We start from the raw sequence: 26,132 nt of genomic DNA, 5'->3' as shown, positions 1-26,132 counted from the left end.
TAGGCAAAAGATTTCTCATCTTTATTGGGTGTTCTCACCCCAACCTGGGTTGTTTCTGCTATAGAATGAGTCCAAGAAGGTGAAGGTTTCTGAGCCTTCAGGATGTTGACAAGGGTTTCCTCTATGTTGTCTCTCTGATGTTTAGCAAAGTCAGGATTCTGGTAAAAGGTTTCATTATATTCATAGGGTTGCTCCCCTGTGTGTGTTCTCTGATGTGCTGTGAGGGATGACTTCTAGTAGAAAGTTTTCCCACATTCACTACATTCATAGAGTTTTTCTCCTCTATCTGTTTTCTGATATACAGAAAGCTTTGGCTTATAGCAAAATGTACTAGCATGCTGATTTTTATAGGCATTCTTTCCTATACGTGTTTCTTGATGCTGAGTGAAATTTGGCTTCTTGCAGAATACTTTCAAATCTCTATTACAGTCAAAAGTTTTCTCTCCTCTGTAACTTCGTAGAATGAGGAGTGATTTCTTGCCAAAACTATTCTCTCGCATTACACTCATAGTGTTCCATCTCCATTAACTCTGTGGTGTTTACTTACAGGTGGCTTCTCACCAGACCTCCTCTCACATTCATTGAATTCATAGGAACTCTCCCTTATGTGAGTTATCTGATGAACAATGAATATTGGTCTATCGGAAAGGCTCTCACATGTCCATTATATTCACAGGGTCTCCCATGAGCACACTCTCTTATGGGTAATGCAGGCTGCCTCTTCATGAAAAGCCTTCCCACACTGATTGTATTCAAAACACTGCTTCAGAGTTTGATGCCTAAATAGGTCCTCATTCTGAAAGACGGCTTTCCCATTTCCATCATATTCCAAAGGTTTCCCTCTGGCATAAGGATTTTCACGCTTCATACAAAGGAAAACTTTCCCATGTGCATTACACTCAGAAGGGTTCCTTATAAAGGAGCTTCTATTACTAATAATTAATTCCAAAATATAATTCAAATTCACTCTATATGAGTCACAGTTGCCACGTATTTTTCTTAATAGAATGGGGTTTGTGTCAAGATAAAATGTTTTTCCTAATACACCATTTCTGTCCATAGTCAGTGTTTTGTTGCTGAAAAAATCAACTTTCTGCAAATGCTGGTCTTGATTTTCCTGTCTCTTCTCCAACAGGTTATCATCTATGCAGCAGTCTAGAAACAAGAATTATAAATGTTAATATATTTCTTATGAAAAGGAGACATATTCACATGCTTTTTTTTTTTTTTTTTTTGGCACAGTGTCTGGCTCTGTCACCCAGGCTGGATTGTGCAGTGGTATAATCATGGCTCACTGCAGCCTCAACTTCCCAGGCTCAGGTGATGCTCCCACCTCAGCTTCTCGAGTAAATGGGATTACATGTATGTACTACCATGCCTGGCTAATTTTTTGTATTTTTTGTAGAGATGGAGTTTTTTGCCATGTTATCCAGGCTGGTCTCAAACTCCTGTTGCCCAGGCTGTAATGCAGTGGCAGCATCACAGCTCACTGCAGCCTTGACCTACTGGGCTCAAGAAATCCACCTGCCTCGGCCTCCCAAAGTGCTGAGATTACAGGCATAAGCCACTGCACCCGACCCAGGCTGTTCTTATAACAGGATCATATGCATACGTTTATTCATCTAGAATATCATCATGTAACTCATAGTCTGAGATTTCACTTATATGATCAATTACACTGTAATTACTAGAGTCTACAATGCTTCTGCTTCATCTTCTGATTTGCCTAATAATTGTGAAGAGACTTCCTCTTGTCAATTTTCTACTCTTTGCAATTAACGGAAGAAAATAAAAGTTCTCAACTTCAACTGTGCCCATTGAATTATTAAAAAAAAAAAAAAAAAAGAGAGAGAGAGAGAGAGAGTTGGGCGCAGTGGCTCACGCCCGTAATTCCAGCACTTTCGGAGGCCGAGGAGGGTGGATCACCTGAAGTCAAGCGTTCCAGACCAGCCCGGACAACATGGCGAAACCACATCTCTACTAAAAATACAAAAAGTAGCCAGGTGTGGTGGTGCGCACCTGTAATCCCAGCTACTCAGGAGGCTGAGGCAGGGGAATTGCTTGAACCCAGGAGGCAGAGGTTGCAGTGAGCTGAGATCATGCCACTGCATTCCAGCCTGGGTGACAGAGCAAGACTCAGTGTCAAGGAAAGGAAAGGAAAGGAAAGGGGAGGGGAGGGGAGGGGAGGGGAGGGAGGAAGGAAAAAAGAAAGAAAGAAAAAGAAAGAAAGGAAAGAAAAGAAAGAAAGAAAAGAAACAAAACAAAAAGAAAAGGAAGAGTCAGGTACAATGGTTGACACCTGCAATCCCAGTACTTTGGGAGGCCAAGGCAGGAGGATCACCTGAGGTCAGGAGTTCAAAACCAGCCTTGCCAACATGGCAAACCCCATCTCTAGTAAAAATACAAAAAAAAAAAAGCCAGGACACAGTAGTAGGTGTCTGTAGTCCCATCTACTCGGGTGGCTGAGGCAGTAGAAGCACTTGAACCTGAGAGGTAGAGGTTGCAATGAGCTGAGATTGCACCGCTCCACTCCAGCCTGGGCAACAGAGTGAGACTCCATCTCAAAAAGAAATGAATAAACAAAATTAAAAAGAAAGAAAGAAAGAAAGAAACTACAAATAAGGTTTCTCCAGGCTTCTTTTATATTTTTGTCATAAGTGATGCAATACTTCAAGCAGCTCAATAAGAAAACTGAAGGATGATATAATAGTGACAGTGATCTTCACTATTGTATTATCCTTATAAGCAATTCCATCATTCTATTCTTTTCTATTTTAGTTTATTTTACCACAGTTGGACATAACTGATGAGTAATGTTGAAATAATTGCTAAGGAAATAACATAGCAAAATGTTTCAAACTTTAGAAAAATAGATCACTAAAATAGTATCATGCTTCTTAGATTATAAATGGGACCAATTAACTCAAACGATAACAGCAAAAACAGAATGAGTTTCATTCAATTAAAAAATATAAGTAGGCCAGGCACAGTGGATCAAGCCTCTAAACTAACATTCTGGGAGGCAAAGGTGGAAGAATTGCTTAAGGCCAGGAGTTCAAGACCAGTCTGGGCAACACAGCAAGACCCCATCAATACAAGTTTATATAGATACATATATACACACACACACAAATAAATATATATATATATATATATACACACACACACACATATATAAATTTTCTCTGTTTATCTAAGTTAGAAAAAAAAATTTTTTTTCAGATAGGATCAAAAGAGATCAACCTGCACTCCAGCCTGGAAGACAACGCGAGACTCCATCTCATTTAAAAAAAAAAAAAAAAAAAGAACTGTGTCAAAAATAAACTCAAAAGCTAAATTTGGGTCCACTGAGAGGTAACATTCTATTTTGTTTATTATTTGGACCATATATCATTTATACTTCTTTTATATTCTAAGGTTTCCTGTTCACATTTCATATATGATTCTCAAACTCCATATAGCTTGATTTTTGTTTTGTTGTTACAGACAGGCTCTTACTCTGTCATCCAGACTGGAATGCAGTGGCATGATCATAGCTCACTGCAGCTTCAAACTCCTGGGCTCAAGCGATCCTCCTACTTCAGCCTCCCAAAACTGAGACTACTGGTGTACGACCATATCTGGGTAATTTATTTATTTATTTTTGAGAAGGAGTTTCACTCTCGTTGCCCAAGCTGGAGTGCAATGGCACAATCTCGGCTCACCACAAACTCCGCCTCCCGGGTTCAAGTGATTCTCCTGCGTCAGCCTCCCAAGTAGCTGGGATTACAGGCATGCACCACCACGCCCAGCTAATTTTGTATTTTTAGTAGAGACGGGTTTTTCCATGTTGGTCAGGCTGGTTCGAACTCCCAACCTCAGGTGATCTGCACACCTTGGCCTCCCAAAGTGCTGGGATTATAAGCAGGAGCCTCCATGCCTGGCCTAATTTTTCATTTTTTGTACAGATGGATCCTCATTATGCTGCCTAGGCTGGTCTCAAACTCTTGACCTCAAGCAATCCTCTTGGGTTAGTCTCCCAAAGTGCTGGGATTACAGGAGTGAGCCACCGCACTGAGCTTATATAACTTGGTTTTTGATTTGACAATATCCATCTTTTAGTAAGATGGTTTAGCCCCTTTCACTGTATTATGACTTCTAAAATAACTGGATTGGTTTTCTCTTTTTCACTTAAGAGTTTCCAGTTGTTCTAATTTTTACCGGCCTTTCCCCACTCTTTCATTTTTTTTTTTTTTTTTGAGATGGAGTCTTGCTCTTGTCACCCAGGCTGCAGTGCAGTGGCACGATCTCTGCTCGCGCCAATGTGTGCTTCCCAGGTTGAAGTTTCTCCTGCCTCAGCTTCCTGAATAGCTGGGATTACAGGCATCCACCACCACACCCAGCTAATTTTTGTACTTTCAGTAGAGATGGCATTTTGCCGTGCTGGTCAGGCTGATCTCGAACTCCTGACCTCAGGTGACCAACCCGCCTCGGCCTCCCAAAGTGCTGGGATTACAGGCCTGAGTCACCAAGCCCAGCCTCATTGGTCTTTTTTTTTTTTTTTTTTTTTTTTTAGTCTAATCCAATACATTTAATTTTTTTCTTTTCCATTTTCTTCTTTTTAAAAGTCTAGAAATTACACATATTACTTTCTTTTAGCATTTACTCATTACATGTTACCATTTATATTTAATGCAACAGTATTTCTTCTTAACAACGAAAGGAATTTAGAGGCCAGGCGCAGTGGCTCATACCTGTAATCCCAGCACTTTGGGAGGCCAAGCGGGGCAGATCACTTGAGGCCAGGAGTTTGAGACCAGCTTGGCCAAGATGGCAAAACCTCATCTCTACTAAAAATACCAAAACTAGTCAGGTGTGGTGATACACACCATCTGTGGTCCCAACTACTAGGGAGGCTGAGGTATGAGAATCTCTGAGCCTGGGAGGCAGAGGTTGCACTGAGTCAAGATTGTAACACTGCACTCTAGCCTGTGAGACAGAGAGAGGCTGTCTCAAAAAAAAAAAAAGAAAAAAAAAAAGAAAAAAAAAAGAAAGAAAAAGAAAAAGAAAAAAAAACAAGGATTTTAGAACACAATTCAGATCAACTGGTAACTGATTCACATGTTGGATTATTTTTCAGTATTTTATTTTTATTGTTTTACATCCAACTGGGCATCATTACTATTTTATACAAAAAATGTTTGTTTAAATTTATGTGTCTATCTCTTATTTCTTCCCAAAACTGTTTCTCCCGATTTTCTCCCATCCAGTTAATGGTATCATCACACAGCCAGTGCCTCAGTATAAAACCTTTGAGATCATGCTTATTAGCTTTTTCTTATGCCCATAATCCAATTTAGCAGCAAATTCTGTTTTGGCTACAAATTCCAAATATATAGCACCCCAGTGAGCAGTCTGTCTGACAGCATCTCTCACATGCTCCCCATTACCCCGACTTCCACCCAGCCCGGCTCACTGCTGTCCTGCACAAATGACACTCTGGCCTAAGGTTCACGACACAGGATATACCATCTGGCCAGAATATTCCACTGACACATGATTCAAATCTGTGTTTATTAAACTACTGACTTCAAAAAGGCCCTTCCACAAAGCGCACACTACATCTCATTCTTTTCTACCAATAGAACACAGCCATGGTATTAGAGCTATATCTCTAACACAGATGGAACTGCCAACATCGTAGCTGCCAAATTAATACGTATTGAATAAATACATAATATATGATGAAAAGAAGATAACTGAAATGATATAGAAGGAAGAGTCAAATGACATTCATTTGACAAAACTGAGAGAGGCAAGGATTAAGTTTTTGGAAGAAAACAAAGATCATTTAGCTGTTATCTGCTGGTGTGTAATAATATATACATCTGAGGCAAGCAGGCCAGCTCTTCTTAGTCACTTCCAAAGTTCTGGTAACTCTAAAAATGTATTCCTGAAAAATTTCAAAGATGTCAATATGTGAACTATCTCCCTAGAATCCAATTTCTCCCTGGGATTATAGATTCCTATATACTTATTAACTCACCTAGGTGGCTCTGACTTGGGGACTCTTCCTCTAATATCCACAGCACCTCTCCATGCTCCAACTTGCAAATCACCACTGGTTTGGTAATACAATACCCTGTGAATGAAAATGACACAGGACGTGGGCCAGATAGCCTGTGGAGGACAAAGCTGTGTCTGCACAAAAATAGGTCCACTTGAGCATTTCATTACGGAAAACACCACAGATATTTTTTACAGTGCCCAAAAGGGATCAATCAAGCTTCAACTCCTGAGTTTCAAGCCTTTAACTCATAATCATACAAAGAAACCATCTGCAATCAGCAGCTAAAAAGGAAATAAATGTTATTTGGAGTTTTAAATTACACAATCCTTACCCACTGAGAGGAGGAGACTGTAGTTCTCCAGCATCACGTCTCTGTACAGAGGAGGAGGTTGTAGTTCTCCAGCATCACATCTCTGTACAGGGTCCTCTGGGCAGGGTCCAGATGCTGCCACTCCTCCTGGGTGAAGCCCAAAGCCACATCACTGAAGGACACTGATCCCTAGAACAGTACATTTCATTCTATAGTGATCAGAAGTGGAGAACACACAACATGTGTGAGATCTAACACCTTGCCATGTTCACTGTTGATAGCTGAAGAGAAAATGCTACATAAGATGCCTACTATTAATATTATACATTGTAGGAAAATGAGAAATCCTGGTATGAGGACTCTGCTGGTATATTGATTGCTTTTTTTTTCAGACAGGGTCTCGCTTTGTCACTCAGGCTGGAGTGCTGTGGCATGATTACAACTCACTGCAATCTTGACCACTGGGGCACAAGCAATTCTTCCACCTCAGCCTCCCAAGTAGCTGGGACAACAGGCACACGTCACCACACCCAGCTAATTTTTTATTTGTAGAGACAAGATCTCACCATGTTGCCCAGGCTGGTCTTGAACTCCAGGCTCAAGCTATCCTCCTGCCCTGGCCTCCCAAAGTGCTGGGATTACAGATGTGAACCACTATGCCCAGCTTACTTTCTTAATTCATACAAAAATTATATGAGGTCCCGCTAGTGATAGATGCAGGAGGTAGATAAGGGGGGGTCCCCGGAGAATCTCCGACCAACCCCACAAGTGTTTACACCAGATGCTTTTCTGCAGATAAGGGAATCTGCCCAGGGTCTTGTCTGCACATGCCTGCAACAGACTGAGGACCCACCTGCGTACTGGGAGAATGAGGTGGAGGCAGGGGAAGTTTGAGCCTTGTGCAGGGGGGAGGAGCCTGGCCTCCTAAGATCCTGTGTGGTGGCCTGGTAGTCAATCTGTGAGGTGGCAGCCTTTTAGCAGAATTGATTAAAAAAGAAAATTGATTTTAAAAAAAAAACCTAGGCTGAGCGTGGTGGCTCATGCCTGTAATCCCAGCACTTTGGGTGGCCAAGGCAGGCAGATCACTTGAAGTCAGAAGTTCAAGACCAGCCTGGTCAACGTGGTGAAACCCTGTCTCTACTAAAAATGCAAAAAGTAGTCAAGCATAGTGGTGCGCACCTGTAATTCCAGCTACTAGGGAGGCTGAGACAGGAGAATCACTTGAACCTAGGAGGTGGAGGTTGCAGTGAGCCAAGATCATGCCACTGCACTCCAGTCTGGGTGACAGAGCTAGACTCCTGTCTCAAAATATAGGTAATAAATCATTTTTCCTTTTAGAGGCCAGGTCTTGCTGTTTTGCCCATGCTGGAGTACATTCACAGGCATGATCATAGCATGCTATAGCCTCGAATTCCTGGGCTCAAGCAATACTCCTGCCTAAGCCTCCCAAGTACCTGGGGCTCCAGGAAGGTTACCCAGGCTGTAGTGCAATGGCGCGATCTCAGTTCACTGCAACCTCCACCTCCCAGGTTCAAGCAATTCTCCTGCCTCAGCCTCCTGAGTAGCTAGCGTTACAGGGGCGCGCCACTAGGCCTGGTTCATTTTTGTATTTAATAGAGAGGGGGTTTCATCATGTTGGTTAGGGTGGTCTCAAACCCCTGACCTCAACCCGCCTCAGCCTCCCAAAATGCTAGGATTACAGGCTTGAGCCACCGCACCCAGCCCCTGCTTTTTTTTTTTTTGAAACACGGTCTTGTTCTGTCATCCAGGCTGGAGTGCAGCGGCACGAACACAGCTAACTGCAGCTTCAACCTCCTGGGCTCAAGCAATCTTCTCACCTCAGCCTCCTGAGTAGCTAGGACTACAGATGCATACCACCATCCCGTTAATTTTTTGTCTTTTCACAGAGACAGGGTTTCACCATGTTGCCCAGGTTAGTCTCTAACTCCTGGGCTCTAGCGATCTGCTGGCCTCAGCCTCCCAAAGTACTGCGATTACAGGCATAAGTCACTGCACCAGGCTGATTTTTAAATTTTTGGAGAGATGGGGTCTCACTATGTTACCCAGGTTGGTTTCAAACTCCTGGGCTCAACTGATCCTCCCACCTTAAGCCTCCCAAAGTGTTGTGATTACAGGCATAAGCCACCTTGCCCAGCCTGGCTGTTGTTCTTAAGTTGCTTTTATAAAAGGTGGAGAAGGTAAGCTGACATTTGGTTCTGGGGGAAAAAAAAAAAAAGGTGGCCTGTAATCCCAGCTACTCAGGAGGCCGAGGCAGGAGAATCGCTTGAACCTGGGAGACAGAGGTTGCAGTGAGCCGAGACTGCACCATTGCACTCCAGTCTGGGCGACAGAGCAAGACTTCGTCCCAAAAAAAAAAAAAAAGGGCGAAGGAGATCCACTGAATTTCTATTTAAACGGGAAAAAAGGGGCCGGGCACAGTGGCTCACGCCTGTAATCTCAGCACTTCGGCAGGCTGAGGCGGGCGGACCACAAGGTCAGGAGTTCAAGACCAGCCTGGCCAATATGGTGAAACTCCGTCCACTAAAAATACAAAAATTAGCTGGGCATGGTGGCGCATGCCTGCAATCCCAGCTACTTGGGAGGCTGAGGCAGGAGAATTGGTTGAACCAGGACCCAGGAGGCGGAGGCTGCAGTGAGCCGAGATTGTGCCACTGCACTCCAGCCTGGGCTACAGAGTGAGACTCCATCTCAAAAAAAAAAGGGGGCGGAGGTGGGGGAGTGGGGGGGCAGGTGTGATGGCTCATGCCTGTAATCCCAGCACTTTGGGAGGCTGAGGTGAGCAGATAATGAGGTCTGCAGATCGAGACCATCCTGGCTAACACAGTGAAACCCCGTTTCTACTGAAAATACAAAAAACTAGCTCCACATGCTGGCTGGCACCTGTAGTCCCAGCTACTCGGGAGGCTGAGGCAGGAGAATGGTGTGAACCTGGGAGGCAGAGCTTGCAGTGAGCTGAGATCACGCCACTGCACTCCAGCCTGGGCGACAGAGCAAGACTCCATCTCAAAAAAAAAGGAAAAAAAGGTATGTCAAAAACAAAAATTATAAATGGGCTTATCTTACTATATATTACTGTTTATTATGAACTCCTCTAATAAAAAGAAAAATACTCCAGTGAAAAGAAAAAGTCCCAAAACAGAGTTAAATAGTGTCCTATGCCGGGCGTGGTGGCTCATGCCTCTAGTCCCAGCACTTTGGGAGGCCGAAACAGGCAGATCACCTGAGGTCAGGAGTTCCAGACCAGCCTGGCCAACATGGTAAAACCCTGTATCTACTAATAATAGAAAAAAATTAGCCAGGCACGGCTACTCGGGAGGCTGAGGCAGGAGAATTGCTTGAACCAGGGAGGCAGAGGTTTCAGTGAGCCAAGATCACGCCATTGCACTCCAGTCTGGGGGAACAAGAAGGAAACTCTGTCTCAAAAAAAAAAAAAAGTGTCCTAATATATGGTCAAGTCCCAAAGGATGATCAACTTTTTTTTTTTTTTTTTTGAGACAGAGTCTCGCTTTGTTATACAGACTGGAGTGCAGTGGCACAAACATGGCTCACTGCAACCTCTACCTCCCAGACTCAAGTGATCCTCCCGCCTCAGCCTCCCAAAGTGCTAGGATTACAGGCATGAGCCACTGCACCTACCCAGCCAATGATCAACTTATTAAATACGGTTGACATATTTAATATTTAATTATAAATGATTATAAATTATAAATCCTTTATAAATTATAACAGAATAAGTTGGAAGGCTCCCTAGGAAACATACTCCAGGAAAAGGACACATTTGGTACAAAGACAAAGGTGGTGTTATGACTAGTACATCCAGCAAGAAGCTAAGTCGAGCTGGAGCATAGTGATCAAGAGGCTGAGAAGGAAGTGAAGTCAGAGATGTAATGGACCACATAACCCACTGGTGGAATTTTGGCTTTTACTCAGTAAAAAACGTAAATGTTGGGCAGAGGATTGCTGTTTAGCAACCTGACTCATCCTACACAGGCACTCTAAATGCTAAGCCAGAGGCCAAGATCTGAGCAGCAACAAGACTGCTCTGCAACGGTTGCTGTAATCCAGGCAAAAGATGTCATGGAGAGGATTGCAAAAGGTCAGACTCTGTGGATATATTCTGGATGTATGCCCCAGAAGTTTTTCTGACAAATAAGATGTGTAAGACAAGAAAAAAACAGGTCAAAAATAATTCCAAGGGGTCTGCTATCAAACAAGAAGGTGAAGGAATGCCCCAGAGGTTGTGGGTTTGGGAAAATCCAAGAGGCCAGTTTTAATCATGTTGAGCTTGGGTCTATAAAATACTCAAGCAGAGATGTGGAGTGGACAGTTAATATATGCATCCAAAGTGTAAGAAGAAATCTGAGCTGGAGAGATTACCAGGAGGGATCAGGCCCCAGAGAGTACTGCTGACAAGACACTGCCAAGGGAGAGGCCTCGGCCAGACAAAGTACAAGTGATAACAAAAGGAGGCAGCCAAATGCCAAGGTAAATAGGGGCAGGTCCCCAGTGCAACCTCCAAGCCAAAGACAGTTTAAAGCCTGAAAGCCAAGATACAAGTTAAATCCTCAGACCAGACTGAGAACTTGTCTTCCTCTTTGGCATGCTTTCCTCTAATCCCCGCTTTTCATCTATTTTATATACAGCTACCCTTTCCTAATTGGGTTTTTTTTTTGGTTTTTTTTTGAGACGGAGTCTCGCTGTCACCCAGGCTGGAGTGCAGCGGCGCGATCTCGGCTCACTGCAAGCTCCACCTCCCGGGTTCACACCATTCTCCTGTCTCAGCCTCCCGAGTAGCTGGGACTACAGGCGCCCGCCACCACGCCCGGATAATTTTTTGTATTTTTAGTAGAGACGGGGTTTCACCATGTTAGCCAGGTCAGGAGATCTCGTGATCCGCCCACCTCAGCCTCCCAAAGTCCTGGGACTACAGGCGCGAGCCACCGCGCCCGACCTCTCCTAACTGGTTTTCTACACTGGCATGCCCACCATTGAGTGGTGTCTTCACTTTAACGTTTTTTGCATACTCACAAACCAATGAGCCCACACTCTCCATTCTGAGTCCCATAAAGAAAGACCCCCGACTCAGTCAGTAGAGGGGGAGACAGCTAGACTTGAGAGAGAGACGATTTGACTTCAGAGAGACAGCTTGACTTCAGAGCGATGGCTTGACTTCATGCAAAGGGCAACCTGACTTCAGGGAAGGCAACCTACCCTTCCCATTCCCTTTCCAGTTCCCCTCTCTACTGAGAGCCATTTTCTTTGCTCAATAAAATTATTTGCCTTCACTGTCCTTCAATTTGCCTGTGTGACCTCATTCTTCTTGGACACCAGACAAGAGCTCAGGATCCACCGAGTGCGGGTACGTAGAAAGACTGTCACACTGGTCCTTTGTCCTCACCAGAGGAGGGCAGCCACCCCATGCAACGAGGCAAGGGGCCAACTGAGCTGCTAACACACAGCTGTCTGCAGACAGCAAAACTAAGAGAGCACTGTAATACTTCCTCTAGGGTTCTGGGGTTGTGGGCACCCTCACCTTGGCACCGCCATCCATGTGTGCGAGCAAGTGCGGGATCTGGCTAGCCATTCTGGACACAGAGCTTGTTCCTGCCAGTGCCCAGAGCAGCCAGCCAGATCCTGCACTCACTCACGTGCTCCATCCTGCAAGGGATTGAGCGCAGTGGGCCGACTAAATGGGACAGCCCTGTCACGAGTCCAACAAAGGGGCCAAGAAAAATCCTGCATCGTAATGACCAAGGACTACACATAAACATTCAGTGGCAGGAAGAAAAGGAGGAACCAGCAAACGATGAGAGAAGGAAAGTTAAAAGTCTGGCAACATGGTGTAACCCTGTCTCTACAAAAAAATACAAAAATTAGTGTGGTGGTGCATGCCTGTAGTCCCAACTACTTGAGACGCTGAGGTGGGAGGATCACTTGAACACCTACATCTGAGCCCGGGATGTCGGGGCTGCAATGAGCTATGATCATGCCACTGTACTCTAGCCTGTGTGACAGTGAGACGCTGTTCAAAAAAGAAAGGAAAAAGTTAAGGCAAAGTACAGTGGCTGTCACCTATAATCCCAACACTTTGGGAGGTCAAGTTAGGAAAAGTGCTTGAGCCCAGGACTTCCACACCAGCCTGGGCAACATGGCAAATCCCATCTCTACAATAAATAGAAAAATTGCCCCAGCGTGCTTGCTTACGCCTGTAATCCCAACACTTTGGAAGGCCGAGGTGGGTGGATCACCTGAGATCGAGAGTTCAAGACCAGCCTGACCAACATGGAGAAACCACATCTCTGCTAAAAATACAAAAAAATTAGCCAGGTGTGGTGGCGCGTGCCTGTAATCCCAGCTACTCGGGAGGCTAAGGCAGGAGAATCGCTTGAACCCGGGAGGTGGAAATTGCAGTGAGCCAAGATCACACCATTGCACTCCAGCCTAGGCAACAAGAGCGAAACTCTGTCTCTAAATAAATAAATAGAAAAATTAGCTGGGCGTGGTGGCATGCACCTGTAGTCCCAGCTACTCAGGAGGCTAAGGTGGGAGTATCACCGAAGCCCAGGGAGCTCAAGGCTAAAGTGAGCCATGATGGCACCACTGCACACCAGCCTGGGCAACAGAGTAAAACACTGTTCCCCAACCAAAACAAAAATAAAAGGGGAAGTTAAAAGGGTGTGGTGTCCTGTAAGCCAAGTGAAGAAAATCAACCAGAAGGGAAAAACACAGGCATACCTAAAAGACCATGTGCATTCAGTTCCAGACCACTGCAATAAAGCAAATGTCACTTGAGTCACATGAGTATGTTGGTTTCCCATGCATGTGAACGGTATGTTTTCACTATACTATAGTCTATTAAGTGTGCAATAGCATTATGTCTAGGAAACCAATGTACATGTCCTAATTTTATTTTTTTCTTTTGGAAGACAGAGTCTCGCTCTGTTGCCCAGGTTGGAGTGCAGTGGTGTGATCTCAGCTCACTGCAACCTCTGCCTCCTAGGTTCAAGCTCAGTCTCCCGAGTACCTGGGATTACAGGAGTACACCACCATGCCCACCTAATTTTTCTATTTTTTGGTAGAGACAGGGTTTCACCATTTTGGCCAGGCTGGTCTCAAACCCTTGGCCTCAAGTGATCTGCCCACTTTGGCCTCCCAAAGTGCATGAGCCACTGCATACAGACATATTCTAATTTTAAAATACTCCATGGCCTAAAAATGCAGGCCAGGTACACTGGTTCATGCCTGTAATCCTAGCACTTTGGAAGGCTGAAGTGGGAGGATCATTTGAACCAAGGAGTCAAAGATCAGCCTGGGCAACATAAGAGACCCCGTCTCTATTTTTAAAAATAAATAAATAAATGTTGGCCAGGCGCAGTGGCTCACGCCTATAATCCCAGCACTTTAGGAGGCCGAGGCTGGTGGATCACCTGAGGTCAGGAGTTCGAGACTAGCCTGGCCGACATGGTGAAAGCCCGTCTCTACAAAAATACAAAAATTAGCCGGGTGTGGTGCACGCCTGTAGTCCCAGGTGCTCGGAAGGCTGAGGCAGGAAAATTGCTTGAACCCAGGAGACAGAGGTCACAGTGAGCCAAGGTCACACCACTGCACTCTAGCCTGGGTGAAAGAGCCAAACTATGTCTCAAAATATAAAGTAAAATAAAATAAATGCTAACAATCATCTGAGCCTACAGTGAATCATAATCTTTTTGCTGGTAGATGGTCTTGCCTCAATGTTGATGACTGCTGACTCATCAGAGTGGTGGTTTGCTGAAGGCTGGGATAGCTGTGCAATTTCTTAAAATAAAATGACAAGTATGCCACACTGATTGACTCTTTTTTTTTTTTTTTTTTTTTTTTGAGACAGAGTTTCACTCTTGTTGCCCAGGCTGGAGTGCAATGGCACAATCTCGGCTCACTGCAACCTCTGCCTCCCAGGTTCAAGCGATTATCCTGCCTCAGCCTCCCGAGTAGTTGGGATTACAGGCATGTGCCACCACGCCCGGCTAATTTTGTATTTTTAGTAGAGACGGGGTTTCTCCATACTGGTCAGGCTGGTCTCAAACTCCCGACCTCAGGTGATCCACCTGCCTCAGCCTCCAAAAGTGCTGGGGTTACAGACATGAGCCACTGCACTCGGCCGACTCGTCCTTTCATGAAAGATTCCTCTATAGCACAAAATGCTGTTTAATTTTACCCATAGAACATCTTTCAAAATTGGATTCAATCCTCTCAAACCCTGCTGCTGCCTTATTAAGTTTATTTAAGTCTAAATTCTTTGTTGTCATTTTAACAATGTTCACAGCATCTTCACCAGGAATAGATCCAATCACAAGAAACAATTTTCTTCTCTCATGCATAAGAAGCAACTCCTCATCTGTTCAAGTTCTACCATAAGATTGCAGCAATTCAGTCACATCTTCGGGCTCCACTTCTAATTCTACTTCTCTTGCTATTTCCACATCTGCAGTGACTTCCTCCAGTGAAGACTTGAATCCCTCAAAGTCATCCATAAGGGTTGGATTCAAGTTCTTCCAAATTCCTATTAATGTTGTTATTTGGACCTACTCCCATGAATCATGAATGGTCTTAGTGGCATCTTGAGCAGTGAATCCATTCCAGAAGGTATTCAATTTACTTTGCCCAGATCCATCAGAGGAATCACTATCCATGGCGGCTATAGCCTTACAAATTTCCTTTTTTTTTTTTCTGAGATACAGTCTCACTATGTTGCCCACGCTGGTGTACAGCGGCACAATCTCGGCTCACTGCAACCTCTGCCTCCCAGGTTCAAGTGATTCTCCTGCCCCAGCCTCCCAAGTAGCTGGGATTACAGGTATGCACCACCATGCCCAGCTAATTTTTGTATTTTTAGTAGAAACAGGGTTTCACAACGTTTGCCAAGCTGGTCTCGAACTCCTGACCTGAGGTGATCCACCCGCCTTGGCCTCCCAAAGTGCTGGGATTACAGACATGAGCCACCACGCCTGGCCACAAATTTATTTCTTAAATAATAAAAGTTGAAGGTCAGGCGCAGTGGCTCACGCCTGCAATAACAGCACTTTGGGAGGCCAAGGTGGGTGGATCACGAGGTCAGGAGTTTGAGACCAGCCTGGTCAACATGGTGAAACCCTGTCTCTATTAAAAATACAAAAATTAGCCGGGAGTGGTGGCGTGTGCCTGTAGTCCCAGCTACTCAGGAGGCAGAGGCAGAAGAATCACTTGAACCTGGGAGGCGGAGGTTGCAGTGAGCTGAGATCATGCCACTGCACTCCAGCCTGGGCAACACTCCATCTCAAAAAAAGAAAAATAAAAAATAAAACTTGAAAGTCAAAATTACTCCTTGGCCAGGCGCAGTGGCTCACGCTTATAATCCTAGAACTTTGGGAGGCTGAGGTGGGCAGATCACTTGAGGACAGGAGTTCAAGACCAGCCTGGCCAACATGGTGAAACCATCTCTACTGAAAAAAATACAAAATAATTAGCCGGCAGGCACCTGTAATCTCAGCTACTCAGGAGGCTGAGACAGGAGAATTGCTGAACCTAGGAGGCAGAGGTTGCAGTGAGCCGAGATCATGCCATTGCAATTCAGCCTGGACAACAAGAGCGAAACTCTGTCTCAAAAAAAAAAAAAAAAAAAAAAAATTACTCTTTGATCCATGGGCTGTAGAATGTATGCGTGCTAGTAAGCATGAAAACAACATTAATTTCATACCTCATAGCTCTTGTGTGACTAGTTGTTGATGAGCAGTAACATTTTGAAGAAATATTTTTTTCAGAACATTAGGACTCAATAATTTGTTTAAAATAATCAGTTGGCCGGGCGCGGTGGCTCAAGCCTGTAATCCCAGCACTTTGGGAGGCCGAGACGGGCGGATCACGAGGTCAGGAGATCGAGACCATCCTGGCTAACACCGTGAAACCCCGTCTCTACTAAAAATACAAAAAACTAGCCGGGCGAGGTGGCGGGCGCCTGTAGTCCCAGCTACTCCGGAGGCTGAGGCAGGAGAATGGCGTAAACCCGGGAGGCGGAGCTTGCAGTGAGCTGAGATCCGGCCACTGCACTCCAGCCCGGGCTACAGAGCAAGACTCCGTCTCAAAAAAAAAAATAATAATAATAATAATAATAATCAGTAAACCAGCTGGGCATGGTGGCTCATGCCTGTAATCCCAGCACTATGGGAGGCCGAAGTGGGTGGATCACGAGGTCAGGAGTTGGAGACCAGCCTGACAAACATGGTGAAACCCCATCTCTACTAATAATACAAAAATTAGCTGGGGGTGGTGGTGTACACCTATAATCCCAGCTACTCAGGAGGCTGAGGCAGGAGAATCACTTGAACCAGGAAGGCAGAGGTTGCAGTGAGCTGAGATCACGCCACTGTACTCCAGCCTGGGCGACAAAGCAAGACTCCATCTCAAAAAAAAAAAAAAAAGAAAAGAAAAAAAAATTCAGCAAACTATGCTATAAACAATATGCCAGCCAGGCACAATGGCTCATGCCTGTAATCCTAGTACTTTGGGAGGCCAGGACGGGTAGATCACCTGAGATCAGGAGTTCAAGACCAGCCTGGCCAACATGATGAAACCCAGTCTCTACTAAAAATACAAAAAATTAGCCGTGCGTGGTAGCACGCACCTGTAATCCCAGCTACCCACGAGGCTGAGACAGAAGAATCACTTGAACCAGGAGGTAGAGGTTTCAGTGAGCTGAGATCGTGCCACTGCACTCCAGCCTGGGTGACACGGTGAGACTCTGTCTCAAAACAAAAAAGAAAAGAAAAAAAAAAAAGTTTTCCTTTGCATTTACATTTGGGCTGTTTGGCACAAGAGGCCTAATTTGGGCCTGTCTTGGCATTTGATATATGCCTTCCTCATCAAGCTTAATTATTTCTAGCTTCTGAATTAAAGTGGGAGATGTATAACTCTTCCTCTCACTTGAACACTGAGAGGCCACTGTAGGGTAGTTAACTACCCTAATTTCAATATTGTTGTGTCTCAAGGAATAGGGAGGCAAGAGGAAAGGGAGAAAGAAAGGGGAACAGCCAGTCAGTGAAGCAGTCAGAATACAGGCAACATTTGTTAATTTTAACTGACTTATATACAGTTTAGGGTATCTCAAAACAATTACAATAATAACAGAAATCACGGATCACAGATCACCATAATAGATAATAAAAACGTCTGAAATAGTGCCAGAATTACCAAAATGTGACCCAGACACACAACATGAGCACATGCTAAAAAAGAAAAATAGTTGTGAGACTGTGGCTCATGCCTACAGTCCCAGGGCTCTGGGGGACCAAGGTGGGAAGATCACTTGATGCCAACTGTACACAACTGTAGTCCCAGCTACTCAGGAGGCTGAGGCACGAGAATCGCTTGAACCCAGGAGGCCAAGGTTGCAGTGAGCTGAGATCAAGCCACTGCACTCCAGCCTGGTGACAGAGTGAGACTCTGTCTCAAAAATAAATAAATAAATAAATAGTGTCTACAGATTTGCTCAATGACGGGTTTCCTCAAACTTTCAATTGTTAAAAAAACAAAAAAAAAAGAAAAGAAAAAAGAAAAAAAGCGCAATATCTGCAAAGTACATTAAAGCAAGGGACAATAAAACGAGGTGTGCCTGTAATCAATGATACCAAATGTGGCTAGAAAGCCATGTAAGACGGGCTGGGCATAGTAGCTCAACCCTATAATCCCAGCACTTTGGGAGGCAGAGGTTGCAGTGAGCTGGGATCGCACCACTGCACTCCAGCCTGGGCAACAGAGCAAGACTCCATCTCAAAAACAAACAAACAAACAAACAGAAAGAGTAATTCACTAGATAATTAATTTTTTAAAAAGAAAGTCATGTTAAGAGGAAGACTGAAGATTTCACCACTAGAGGTCACTGCTGGGATAGCCTTAAGGACTGGGATAGCCTTAAGGCTTTGAGTTCCCTACAGACCAACCTTGGAGATAAAAGAGACAAAAAGCAAAGTAAACTGTGAACAAGTTTTGGTCTGAATGGGGTTATGTGAATTAGTGTGTGTGAGACATAGCTTTGCCCTGGAACAAACACACCTGCCACCCACCTGGGGATGACAAATGACAAGGTAGAAAGAAACAACTTGGACTTGTATCAAGTTCTAAAGGATAATTTCCCTAATATAAAGAAATTAAATCTATAATTTTAAAACTATTCATAAAGAAAAGCCAGACCCTAGAAAAATTCACTGCTGTAATTTTACAAGCAATAAGGAATAAACAGCACCAAACTTACACAAGCACTTATGGAGAATAAAGAGAAAATACTAAACATATTTTCTGAAACAGGCATAAAATTAATATAAACACCTAACAAAGGCCAGGGGCAGTGGCTCATACCTGTAATCCCAACGTTTTGGGAGGCCAAGGCAGGAGGATCACTTGGGCCCAGGAGTTCAAGACCAGCCTGGGCAACATACCAAAACACCATCTCTAAAAAAAATATAAAAAATTAGCCAGGCATTATGGTACATGCCTGTAGTCCCACCTACTCAGGAGGCTGAGATCAGAGGATTGCTTGAGCCCAGGAGTTCAAGGGAGAGGTGAGTTATGATCATCACACCACTGCACTCCAGCCTGGTAACAGAGCAAGTTACAAACAGAGCAAAAACAAAACAGAGCAAGTTTTGTTTTTTGTCTCAAAAAAACAAAAGGCTGGGCTGGGCACGTTGGCTCGCACCTGTAATCCCAACACTTTGGGAGGCCGAGGCAGGCAGATCACCTGAGGTCAGGAGTTTGAGACCAGCCTGACAAACATGGTGAAACCCTGTTTCTACTATAAAATACAAAAAGTAGACGGGCGTGATGGCTAACCCCTGCAATCCCAGTTACTCAGGAGGCTGAGGCAGGAGAATCGCTTGAACCGGGGAGGTGGAGGTTGCAGTGAGCAGAGATCGCACGACTGCACTCCAGCCTAGGCGACAACGGTGAAACTCCGTCTCAAAAAATAAATAAATAAATATTAGAAGAGGCCAGGTTTGACAGCTCACGCCTGTTATCCCAGCATTTTGGGAGGCCAAGATGGGCAGATCACTGGAGGACAGGAGTTTAAGACCAGCCAGGCCAACACGGTGAAACTGTGTCTCTCTAAAAATACAAAAATTAGCCAGTCCTGGTGGTGCATGCCTGTAATCTCAGCTACCTGGGAGGCAGAGGCACAAGAATCGCTTGAACCCAGGAGGCGAAGGTTGCAGTAAGCTGAGATAGCGCCACTACACTTCAGACTAGGCAATAGAGTGAGACTCTGTCTCAAAAAAAAAAAAAAAGACTTTTAAGAAAGGAAAATAACAGCCAGGCGTGGTGGCTCATACCTGTAATCTCGACACTTTGGGAGGCTGAGGTGGATGGCATCTGAGGTCAGGAGTTCAAGACTAGCCTGGTCCAGATGGCGAAACCCCGTGTCTACTAAAAATATAAAAAATTAGCTGGGCATGGTGGCAGACGCTTGTAATCTCAGCTACTCAGGAGGCTGAGGTATGAGAATCACTTGAACCAAGGAGGCAGAGGTTGCCATGAGCTGAGATCATGCCACTGCACTCCAGCCTGGGTGACAGAGCAAGACTTGGTCTCAAAAAAAAAAAAAGAAAGAAAACAACAGACTCTTTCAGAAACAAAGACACAAAAATATCTAACAATTTGTCATGGAATATATTTTAAAAGGATAAAACAACAATATAACTTTGTTCCTGGAAAATAGGCTGGTTTAACATTTGAAAATCAAAACATTAACAAAACTAACTCGATCCATAGGTTAATATCAATCAATCCACTGAAAAAGAAGAAAACAATATAATCATCTCAATAATAATTAAATTCATTCTTCTGGTCTATTAGCTAAAAACAAATAATAATAATTAAACGGCCGGACGCAGTGGCTCACGCTTGTAATCCCAGCACTTTGGGAGGCCGAGGCAGGCAGATCATGAGGTCAGGAGATCGAGACCATCCTGGCTAACACGGTGAAACCCCATCTCTACTAAAAATATAAAAATTAGCCAGGCGTGGTGGCGGGCGCCTGTAGTCCCAGCTACTCGGGAGGCTGAGGCAGGAGAATGTTGTGAACACAGGAGGCAGAGCTTGCAGTGAGCCGAGATTGAGCCACTGCACTCCAGCATGGACGACAGAGCGAGACTCTGTCTCAGAAAAAATAATAATAATAATAATAATAATTAAACTCACAGCCTGAGCAACATGGCAAAACCCTGTCTGTAGAAAAAATAAAAAAATTAGTCAGGCATTGTGCTGTGCACCTGTAGTTCCAGCTACCTGGGAGACTAAAGTCAGAGGATTGCAGTGAGCTGTGATCGCACCACTGCACTCCAGACTGGGTGACAGAGTGAGACCCGACTTAAAAATTTTTCTTAAAAAGTTCAAATTCAGTACCCACTGGATGATAAGTCTCAGCAAACCAAGGGCCAGGTGCAGTGGCTCACTCCTGTAATCCCAGCATTTTGGGAGGCCAAGGTGGGTGGATCACCTGAGGTCAGGAGTTCGAGACCAGCCTGGCCAACATGGCGAAACCCCGTCTCTACTAAAAGTGCAAAAATTAGCTGGGTGTAGTAGCATATGCCTATAGTCCCAGCTACTCGGGAGGCTGAGGCAGGAGGGTCACTTGAACCTGGGAGGCAGAGGATGAAGGGAGCCAAGACCATGCCACTGCACTCTAGCCTGGGTGACAAAGTGGGACTATGCCTAAAAAAAAAAAAAAAGAAGAAGAAAGAAAAGAGAGAAAGAGAGACAGAGAGAGAGAGAGGAAGAGAGAGAGACTAGATACCTTGGAAACAGCAATAATGAGAGGCAGGAAGAGGAAGAAGACTTCACTGACAAGACAGAAAAGAAATAATTACAGAGGAAGGAATAGATCAGAAACCAACTGAGAAGACATTCTAGGGAGATTAAACATGAGCATCAACTGGACAGAATGCTCAATTAAGGCAAGCACTAAAGTATCCATGACATTTGGATACCCCTACCAGGCAGAACCAGCAAGCCATGTTGTTCAAAATGAGAAAGGGAAACGTGGAGATACTTGCCAGAAAATACAGCTTTAACCTTGCTGTTGTACAATCTATACATACATTTAAGGAGTTTATCTGAAGGTGATATAATCCATTCTTTCATGCAGCTATCTCAGCTTCTATGCCTGGATCAAGCAGGACCATCAGAAAGAGGTCTACGGGACCAAGGTGCCTCCATCCCTAGAAATGCACTGACTGGAGTACTCCACCCGCACGAAGTACTCAATTACAGGCAGCAGACTGCACTGATTTCTGGTACTCATTGAAAGAATGAAGACTGTCTACTAAGCCATCTACAGGAAAACTGGAAAAAGAATGTTTTTTAGACTTCAATGCCAATAACTCCTTTTTTTTTTTTTTTTTTAAGGGGCTTTCCAGTGTGAAAGGAAAATAAATCTTGGGGCACCAAAATCACTAAGCTAAAGAGAAAAGTCAAGCTGGGAACTGCTAAGGGCAAGCCTGCCTCTCATTCTATTTAAAGTCACCCCTCTGCTCACTGAGATAAATGCAAAACTGATTGCCTCCTTTGAAGAGGCTAATCAGAAACTCAAAAGAATGCAACTATTTGTCTCTTACCTACCTAAGATCCCGCAAGCCACCTGCCCTCCAAGTTGTCCCACCTTTGCTTCCAGTTGTCCTTCCTTTCCGGACTGAACCAATGTTCATCTTACATATATTGATTGATGTCTCAAGTCTCCCTAAAATGTATGAAACCAAAGTGTGCTCTACCCACATTGGTGCATGTCTGATCAGGACCTCCTAAGGCTGTCACAGGCGCATGTCCTCAACTTTGGCAAAATAAAGTTTCTAAATTAACTGAGGCCCATCTCAGATATTTTGGGTTCACACTGGCAAAAAGTGGAAAGCCTGCTAGACAAATTCTAAGAGCCGTAACTCTTTTGAGTCTAGTTCTGTTGCCAAGGTTGGAGTGCAGTGGCGGGTTCTCGGCTCACTGCAAGCTCCGCCTCCCGGGTTCACCCCATTCACCTGCCTCAGCCTCCCGAGTAGCTGGGACTACAGGCGCCCACCACCATGCCTGGCTAATTTTTTGTATTTTTAGTAGAGATGGGGTTTCACCGTGTTAGCGAGGATGGTCTCCAGCTCCTGACCTCGTGATCCGCCCGCCTCGGCCTCCCAAAGTGCTGGGATTACCGCGCCCAGCAAAGAGCTGTAAATCTTAATGTCTCATGAAGAATTCTTTTTTGTTTGTTTGTTTTTTAAATTAAGGCGGAGTCTCCCTCTATTGCCCACGTTGGAGTTCAGTGGCATGATCTCGGCTCACTGCAACCTCCAACTCGCATGTTCAAGCTGTCTCATGAGAAATTCTTTTTTCCCAAGACGGAGTCTTGCTCTGTCGCCCAGGCTGGAGTGCAGTGACACGATCTCAGCTCACTGCAACCTCCACCTCCCGGGTTTAGGCGATTCTCCTGCCTCAGCATCTGGAGTAGCTAGGATTACAGGCATGCACCACCATGCCCACCTATTGTTTGTATTTTCAGTAGAGACAGGATTTCACTATGTCGGCCAGGCTGGTCTCGAACTCCTGACCTTGTGATCCGGCAGCCTCCCCCCACCCCCCGCCTCGGCCTCCCAAAGTGATGGGATTACAGGCATGAGCCACCACGCTAGGCTTTTTTTTTTTTTTTTTTTTTTTTTTGAGATGGAGTCTCACTCTGTCACCCAGGCTGGAGTGCAGTGGCTCTATCTCAGCTCGCTACAACCTCCGCCTTCCGAGCTCAAGGGATTCTCCTGCCTCAGCCTCTGGAATACCTAATGAATGGGATGACCTGGACATTCACCCCTCTGGAGTTCAATGGTTTTCATCTTTCATGTCAGGCAGAAATTGGTAATCCAGGAAGCTGTTTCCTCCTCTACTTTCTGAGTAAGCATGGTGGAAGCACCCACATCTCTCAAGGCCACTGTGGTAACGGGCATAGCACGGGGAGCTCAGGATCTGGAAAGAGTAGATAATTCAGAAAAATTCAAAGGCCGTTGGGGTGTTTAAGACAGAATTTTCTTGGCCAGGAGTGGTGGCTCACGCCTGTAATCCCAATACTTTGGGAGGTGGAGGTGCGCGGATCACCTGAGGTCAGGAGTTCGAGACCAACCTGGCCAACGTGGGGAAAACCTGTCTCTACTAAAAATACAAAAATTAGCCAGGCGTGGTGTCATGCGCCTGTAATCTCAGCTACTCGGGAGGCTGAGGCAGGAGAATCGCTTGAACCCGGGAGGCAGAGAATACAGTGAGCCGAGATCGTGCCACTGCACTCTAGCCTGGGCGACACTGCTACACTCCATCTCAAAAGAAAAAAAAAATAATTTTCTTAGAAGTAGGTAGCATTTCTTTCCCTCCCAACCAGGTTCTCTCAACCCTGAAGATGGAGAGACATTTCCTGGGCAAGCCTGACCCTAGCCTTAGGTCCAGCTCACCTCTCTGACAGCTGGAGCACAACTCCCGTTGAGTCAGGTGGGATGGCTTGCGGAGCAGAAGCATTACATATTGCATCTCTCCGTGCAAATCTGGGTCGTGTTCTTTCTCAGCCTCGTCCTCTGCTGCTGTGAAAACTCTGGTGAGAGGTTTCCATTCAGGTGGGCCATGCTTCCTCTACCTCACAAGTGCTGCTCTGTTTTCAGAAATTAGGAACTGGCCCTAGGGGCCAAAATCATTTTATTTGGGGCTTACATCAGGGCCCTAAGTCTTGGGACTCCCTGTGCCCCAGAATCTCGGGTTGGTCCTTCAAAAATCCATTAAGACGACTGAGGACACATTGGCTGGACGGTTCAAACGAGGCCTGGGGCCCTCCATTATTAAATGCGGGCCCACAAACCCTGACTACAAGTGCCCCAGGAAAAAACGGAGCTGGCATTATACTTGGCAACGATGTCTGGCGCTCAGTGCTGTAACGACGCAACGCTGGACTTCCGCCGAATGGGCTTTTAGTGGGCAGGCAGAGCGGTGAGCCCCGAGGTCCAGCTCCCGGGCTGTGCTAGAGCGGGCCGTGCCCGCCTCCCTTCTGGAGCGCGAAGCGTCCCCGTAGTCCCCACTAGGGTGCGCAGTAGCGTCGGCACAAGAGCAGCAAATGCCGCCATGACATGCTGCCAGCCTGGTGCGCTGTCTCCTACGCACCAAAGGGCCAAGGCCGCGGCCCCACCCTCCCGCGGGCTCTGCGTGCTCTTTGACCCCAAAGGTGACCCGACCGCGGCCCAGCCCTGCCACTACGGGAAATGGGCAGCGCATGCGCGGCAGTGCCCGTGGCTGTCACAGGCGTGCCTCGCACCACGGACCTAGGGGGGCCGTTTCCCGTCAGGCTCCGCTACGAACCCTCGCCTCGCCCCGCCCCGCCCAGCGTCCTCTAGCTGGGCGGGGGCGCGTCAGGCGTTGACCCGGTCGCAGACAAAAGACCGCAAAGGACGCCTGCACGGCAGGCATGGAAAAGCGAAAGAGCCCGTGGCGCATGGATTCCTCCGGAAAGCAAAGCGGCTTTGTGATGCAGCTGTAATCACAATGCCAATGGGATGGTGCTCGCTTCTCAAAATTTGAGACTTCCTTGCAATACACAGAATTTGGGGGTGAATAAAAGTGCAAACTAAAAGAAAACGACTATCACACACAGCCTCGTATCCCTTAAAGGACTTTTTTTGAGACAAGGTCTGGCTCTGTTGCCCAGGCTGGAGTGCAGGGACGCAGTCACGGCTCACTGCACAGCAGTGATGGAAGCAATGTGTATGTGAAGACTTGGCATGATTCACTCCCTGCATAATCAAGTGCTAATGTTCCCATTGGAATAGGTGTAGAGAGAATGCATTCTTGACATGGTTCTACGAATTAGGGAAATTTTATTTTAATTCTGCTTTATCTTTTCTCAGCTTTTCAGACTAGTCTCTACCAATTTAACTGCATCAAGTACATCAAAATCAATTTTAATTAAAAATCCAAAGTTTATTCCAGAGCTATCGATTTTCCAGCATGTTTTACAGCACAAGCATTAATGTTACACTAAATGAATTTTTGCCTTACTTGGTTTAAAAACTATTCTTTCAACAACATTGAATATTAAAATAGCACAAATCAGCAGATCATTCACAAGTTTCAAAGCACATAGATGGCATTTGTAGGAGACTGACAAGTGATGGAGTTAAATTTTGTAAGCTAGTGAAAGGAGACCAGTATAGTCATAATAAACACTGTCCTCGGCTTACTGTTCAAAAGTACTTTGAAAATCTGTGAGTCGAGGGCCAGGCGCAGTGGCTCACGCCTGTAATCCTACCACTTTGGGAGGCTGAGGCAGGAGGACTGCCTGAGCTCAGGAGTTTGAGACCAGCCTGGGCAACATGGTGAAACCCTATCTCTACTAAAACACAAAAAATGAGCCAGGCATGATGTCGTGCACCTGTATTCCCAGCTACTCAGGAGGCTGAGCAGAAGAACTGCCTCAACCCAGGAGGTGGAGGTTGCAATGAGCTGAGATCGTGCCACTGCACTCTACTTCAGCCTGGGCGACAGAGCAAGACTCCGTCCCTAAAAAAAAAAAAAAGAAGAAGAGATAAAAGAAAATCTGAGTCCTAGGCCGGGCGCGGTGGCTCAAGCCTGTAATCCCAGCACTTTGGGAGGCCGAGACGGGCGGATCACGAGGTCAGGAGATCGAGACCATCCTGGCTAACGCGGTGAAACCCCATCTCTACTAAAAAAATACAAAAATCTAGCCGG

General features: G+C 45.4%; 1 protein-coding gene and 1 non-coding gene across 7 annotated transcripts; both read right to left on the bottom strand.

The window, feature by feature from the left end:
• ZNF487 (zinc finger protein 487) lies at nt 1–24,549 on the bottom strand. Of its 6 annotated transcripts, none has more exons than XM_077946309.1 (6): nt 23,855–24,549; nt 19,718–19,811; nt 18,747–18,839; nt 6,381–6,506; nt 6,026–6,121; nt 1–1,155 (listed from the first exon to the last, which is right to left on the bottom strand). In XM_077946309.1, exons 2-6 carry the CDS (start codon nt 19,755–19,757, stop codon nt 671–673), a joined length of 840 nt encoding a protein of 279 aa, XP_077802435.1. In that variant the 5' UTR covers nt 19,758–19,811; nt 23,855–24,549; the 3' UTR covers nt 1–670. The 6 variants fall into 6 exon arrangements, with proteins under 6 accessions (XP_077802435.1, XP_077802438.1, XP_077802437.1 ...); XM_077946312.1 differs by having other exon boundaries at nt 6,381–6,548; nt 23,855–24,074; XM_077946311.1 differs by lacking the exons at nt 18,747–18,839; nt 19,718–19,811 and having other exon boundaries at nt 6,381–6,548; nt 23,855–24,074; nt 24,297–24,549.
• LOC114670206 (U7 small nuclear RNA) lies at nt 22,262–22,323 on the bottom strand. The gene has a single exon (XR_003719689.1). It is a non-coding gene; the product is annotated as a U7 small nuclear RNA (small nuclear RNA).
• Nucleotides 24,550–26,132: the final 1,583 nt, after the last annotated feature.

This window comes from Macaca mulatta, chromosome 9 (assembly GCF_049350105.2).
Source record: "Macaca mulatta isolate MMU2019108-1 chromosome 9, T2T-MMU8v2.0, whole genome shotgun sequence".
Lineage (NCBI taxonomy): Eukaryota > Metazoa > Chordata > Mammalia > Primates > Cercopithecidae > Macaca > Macaca mulatta.
This window is presented reverse-complemented; position numbering and strand designations above follow the sequence as displayed.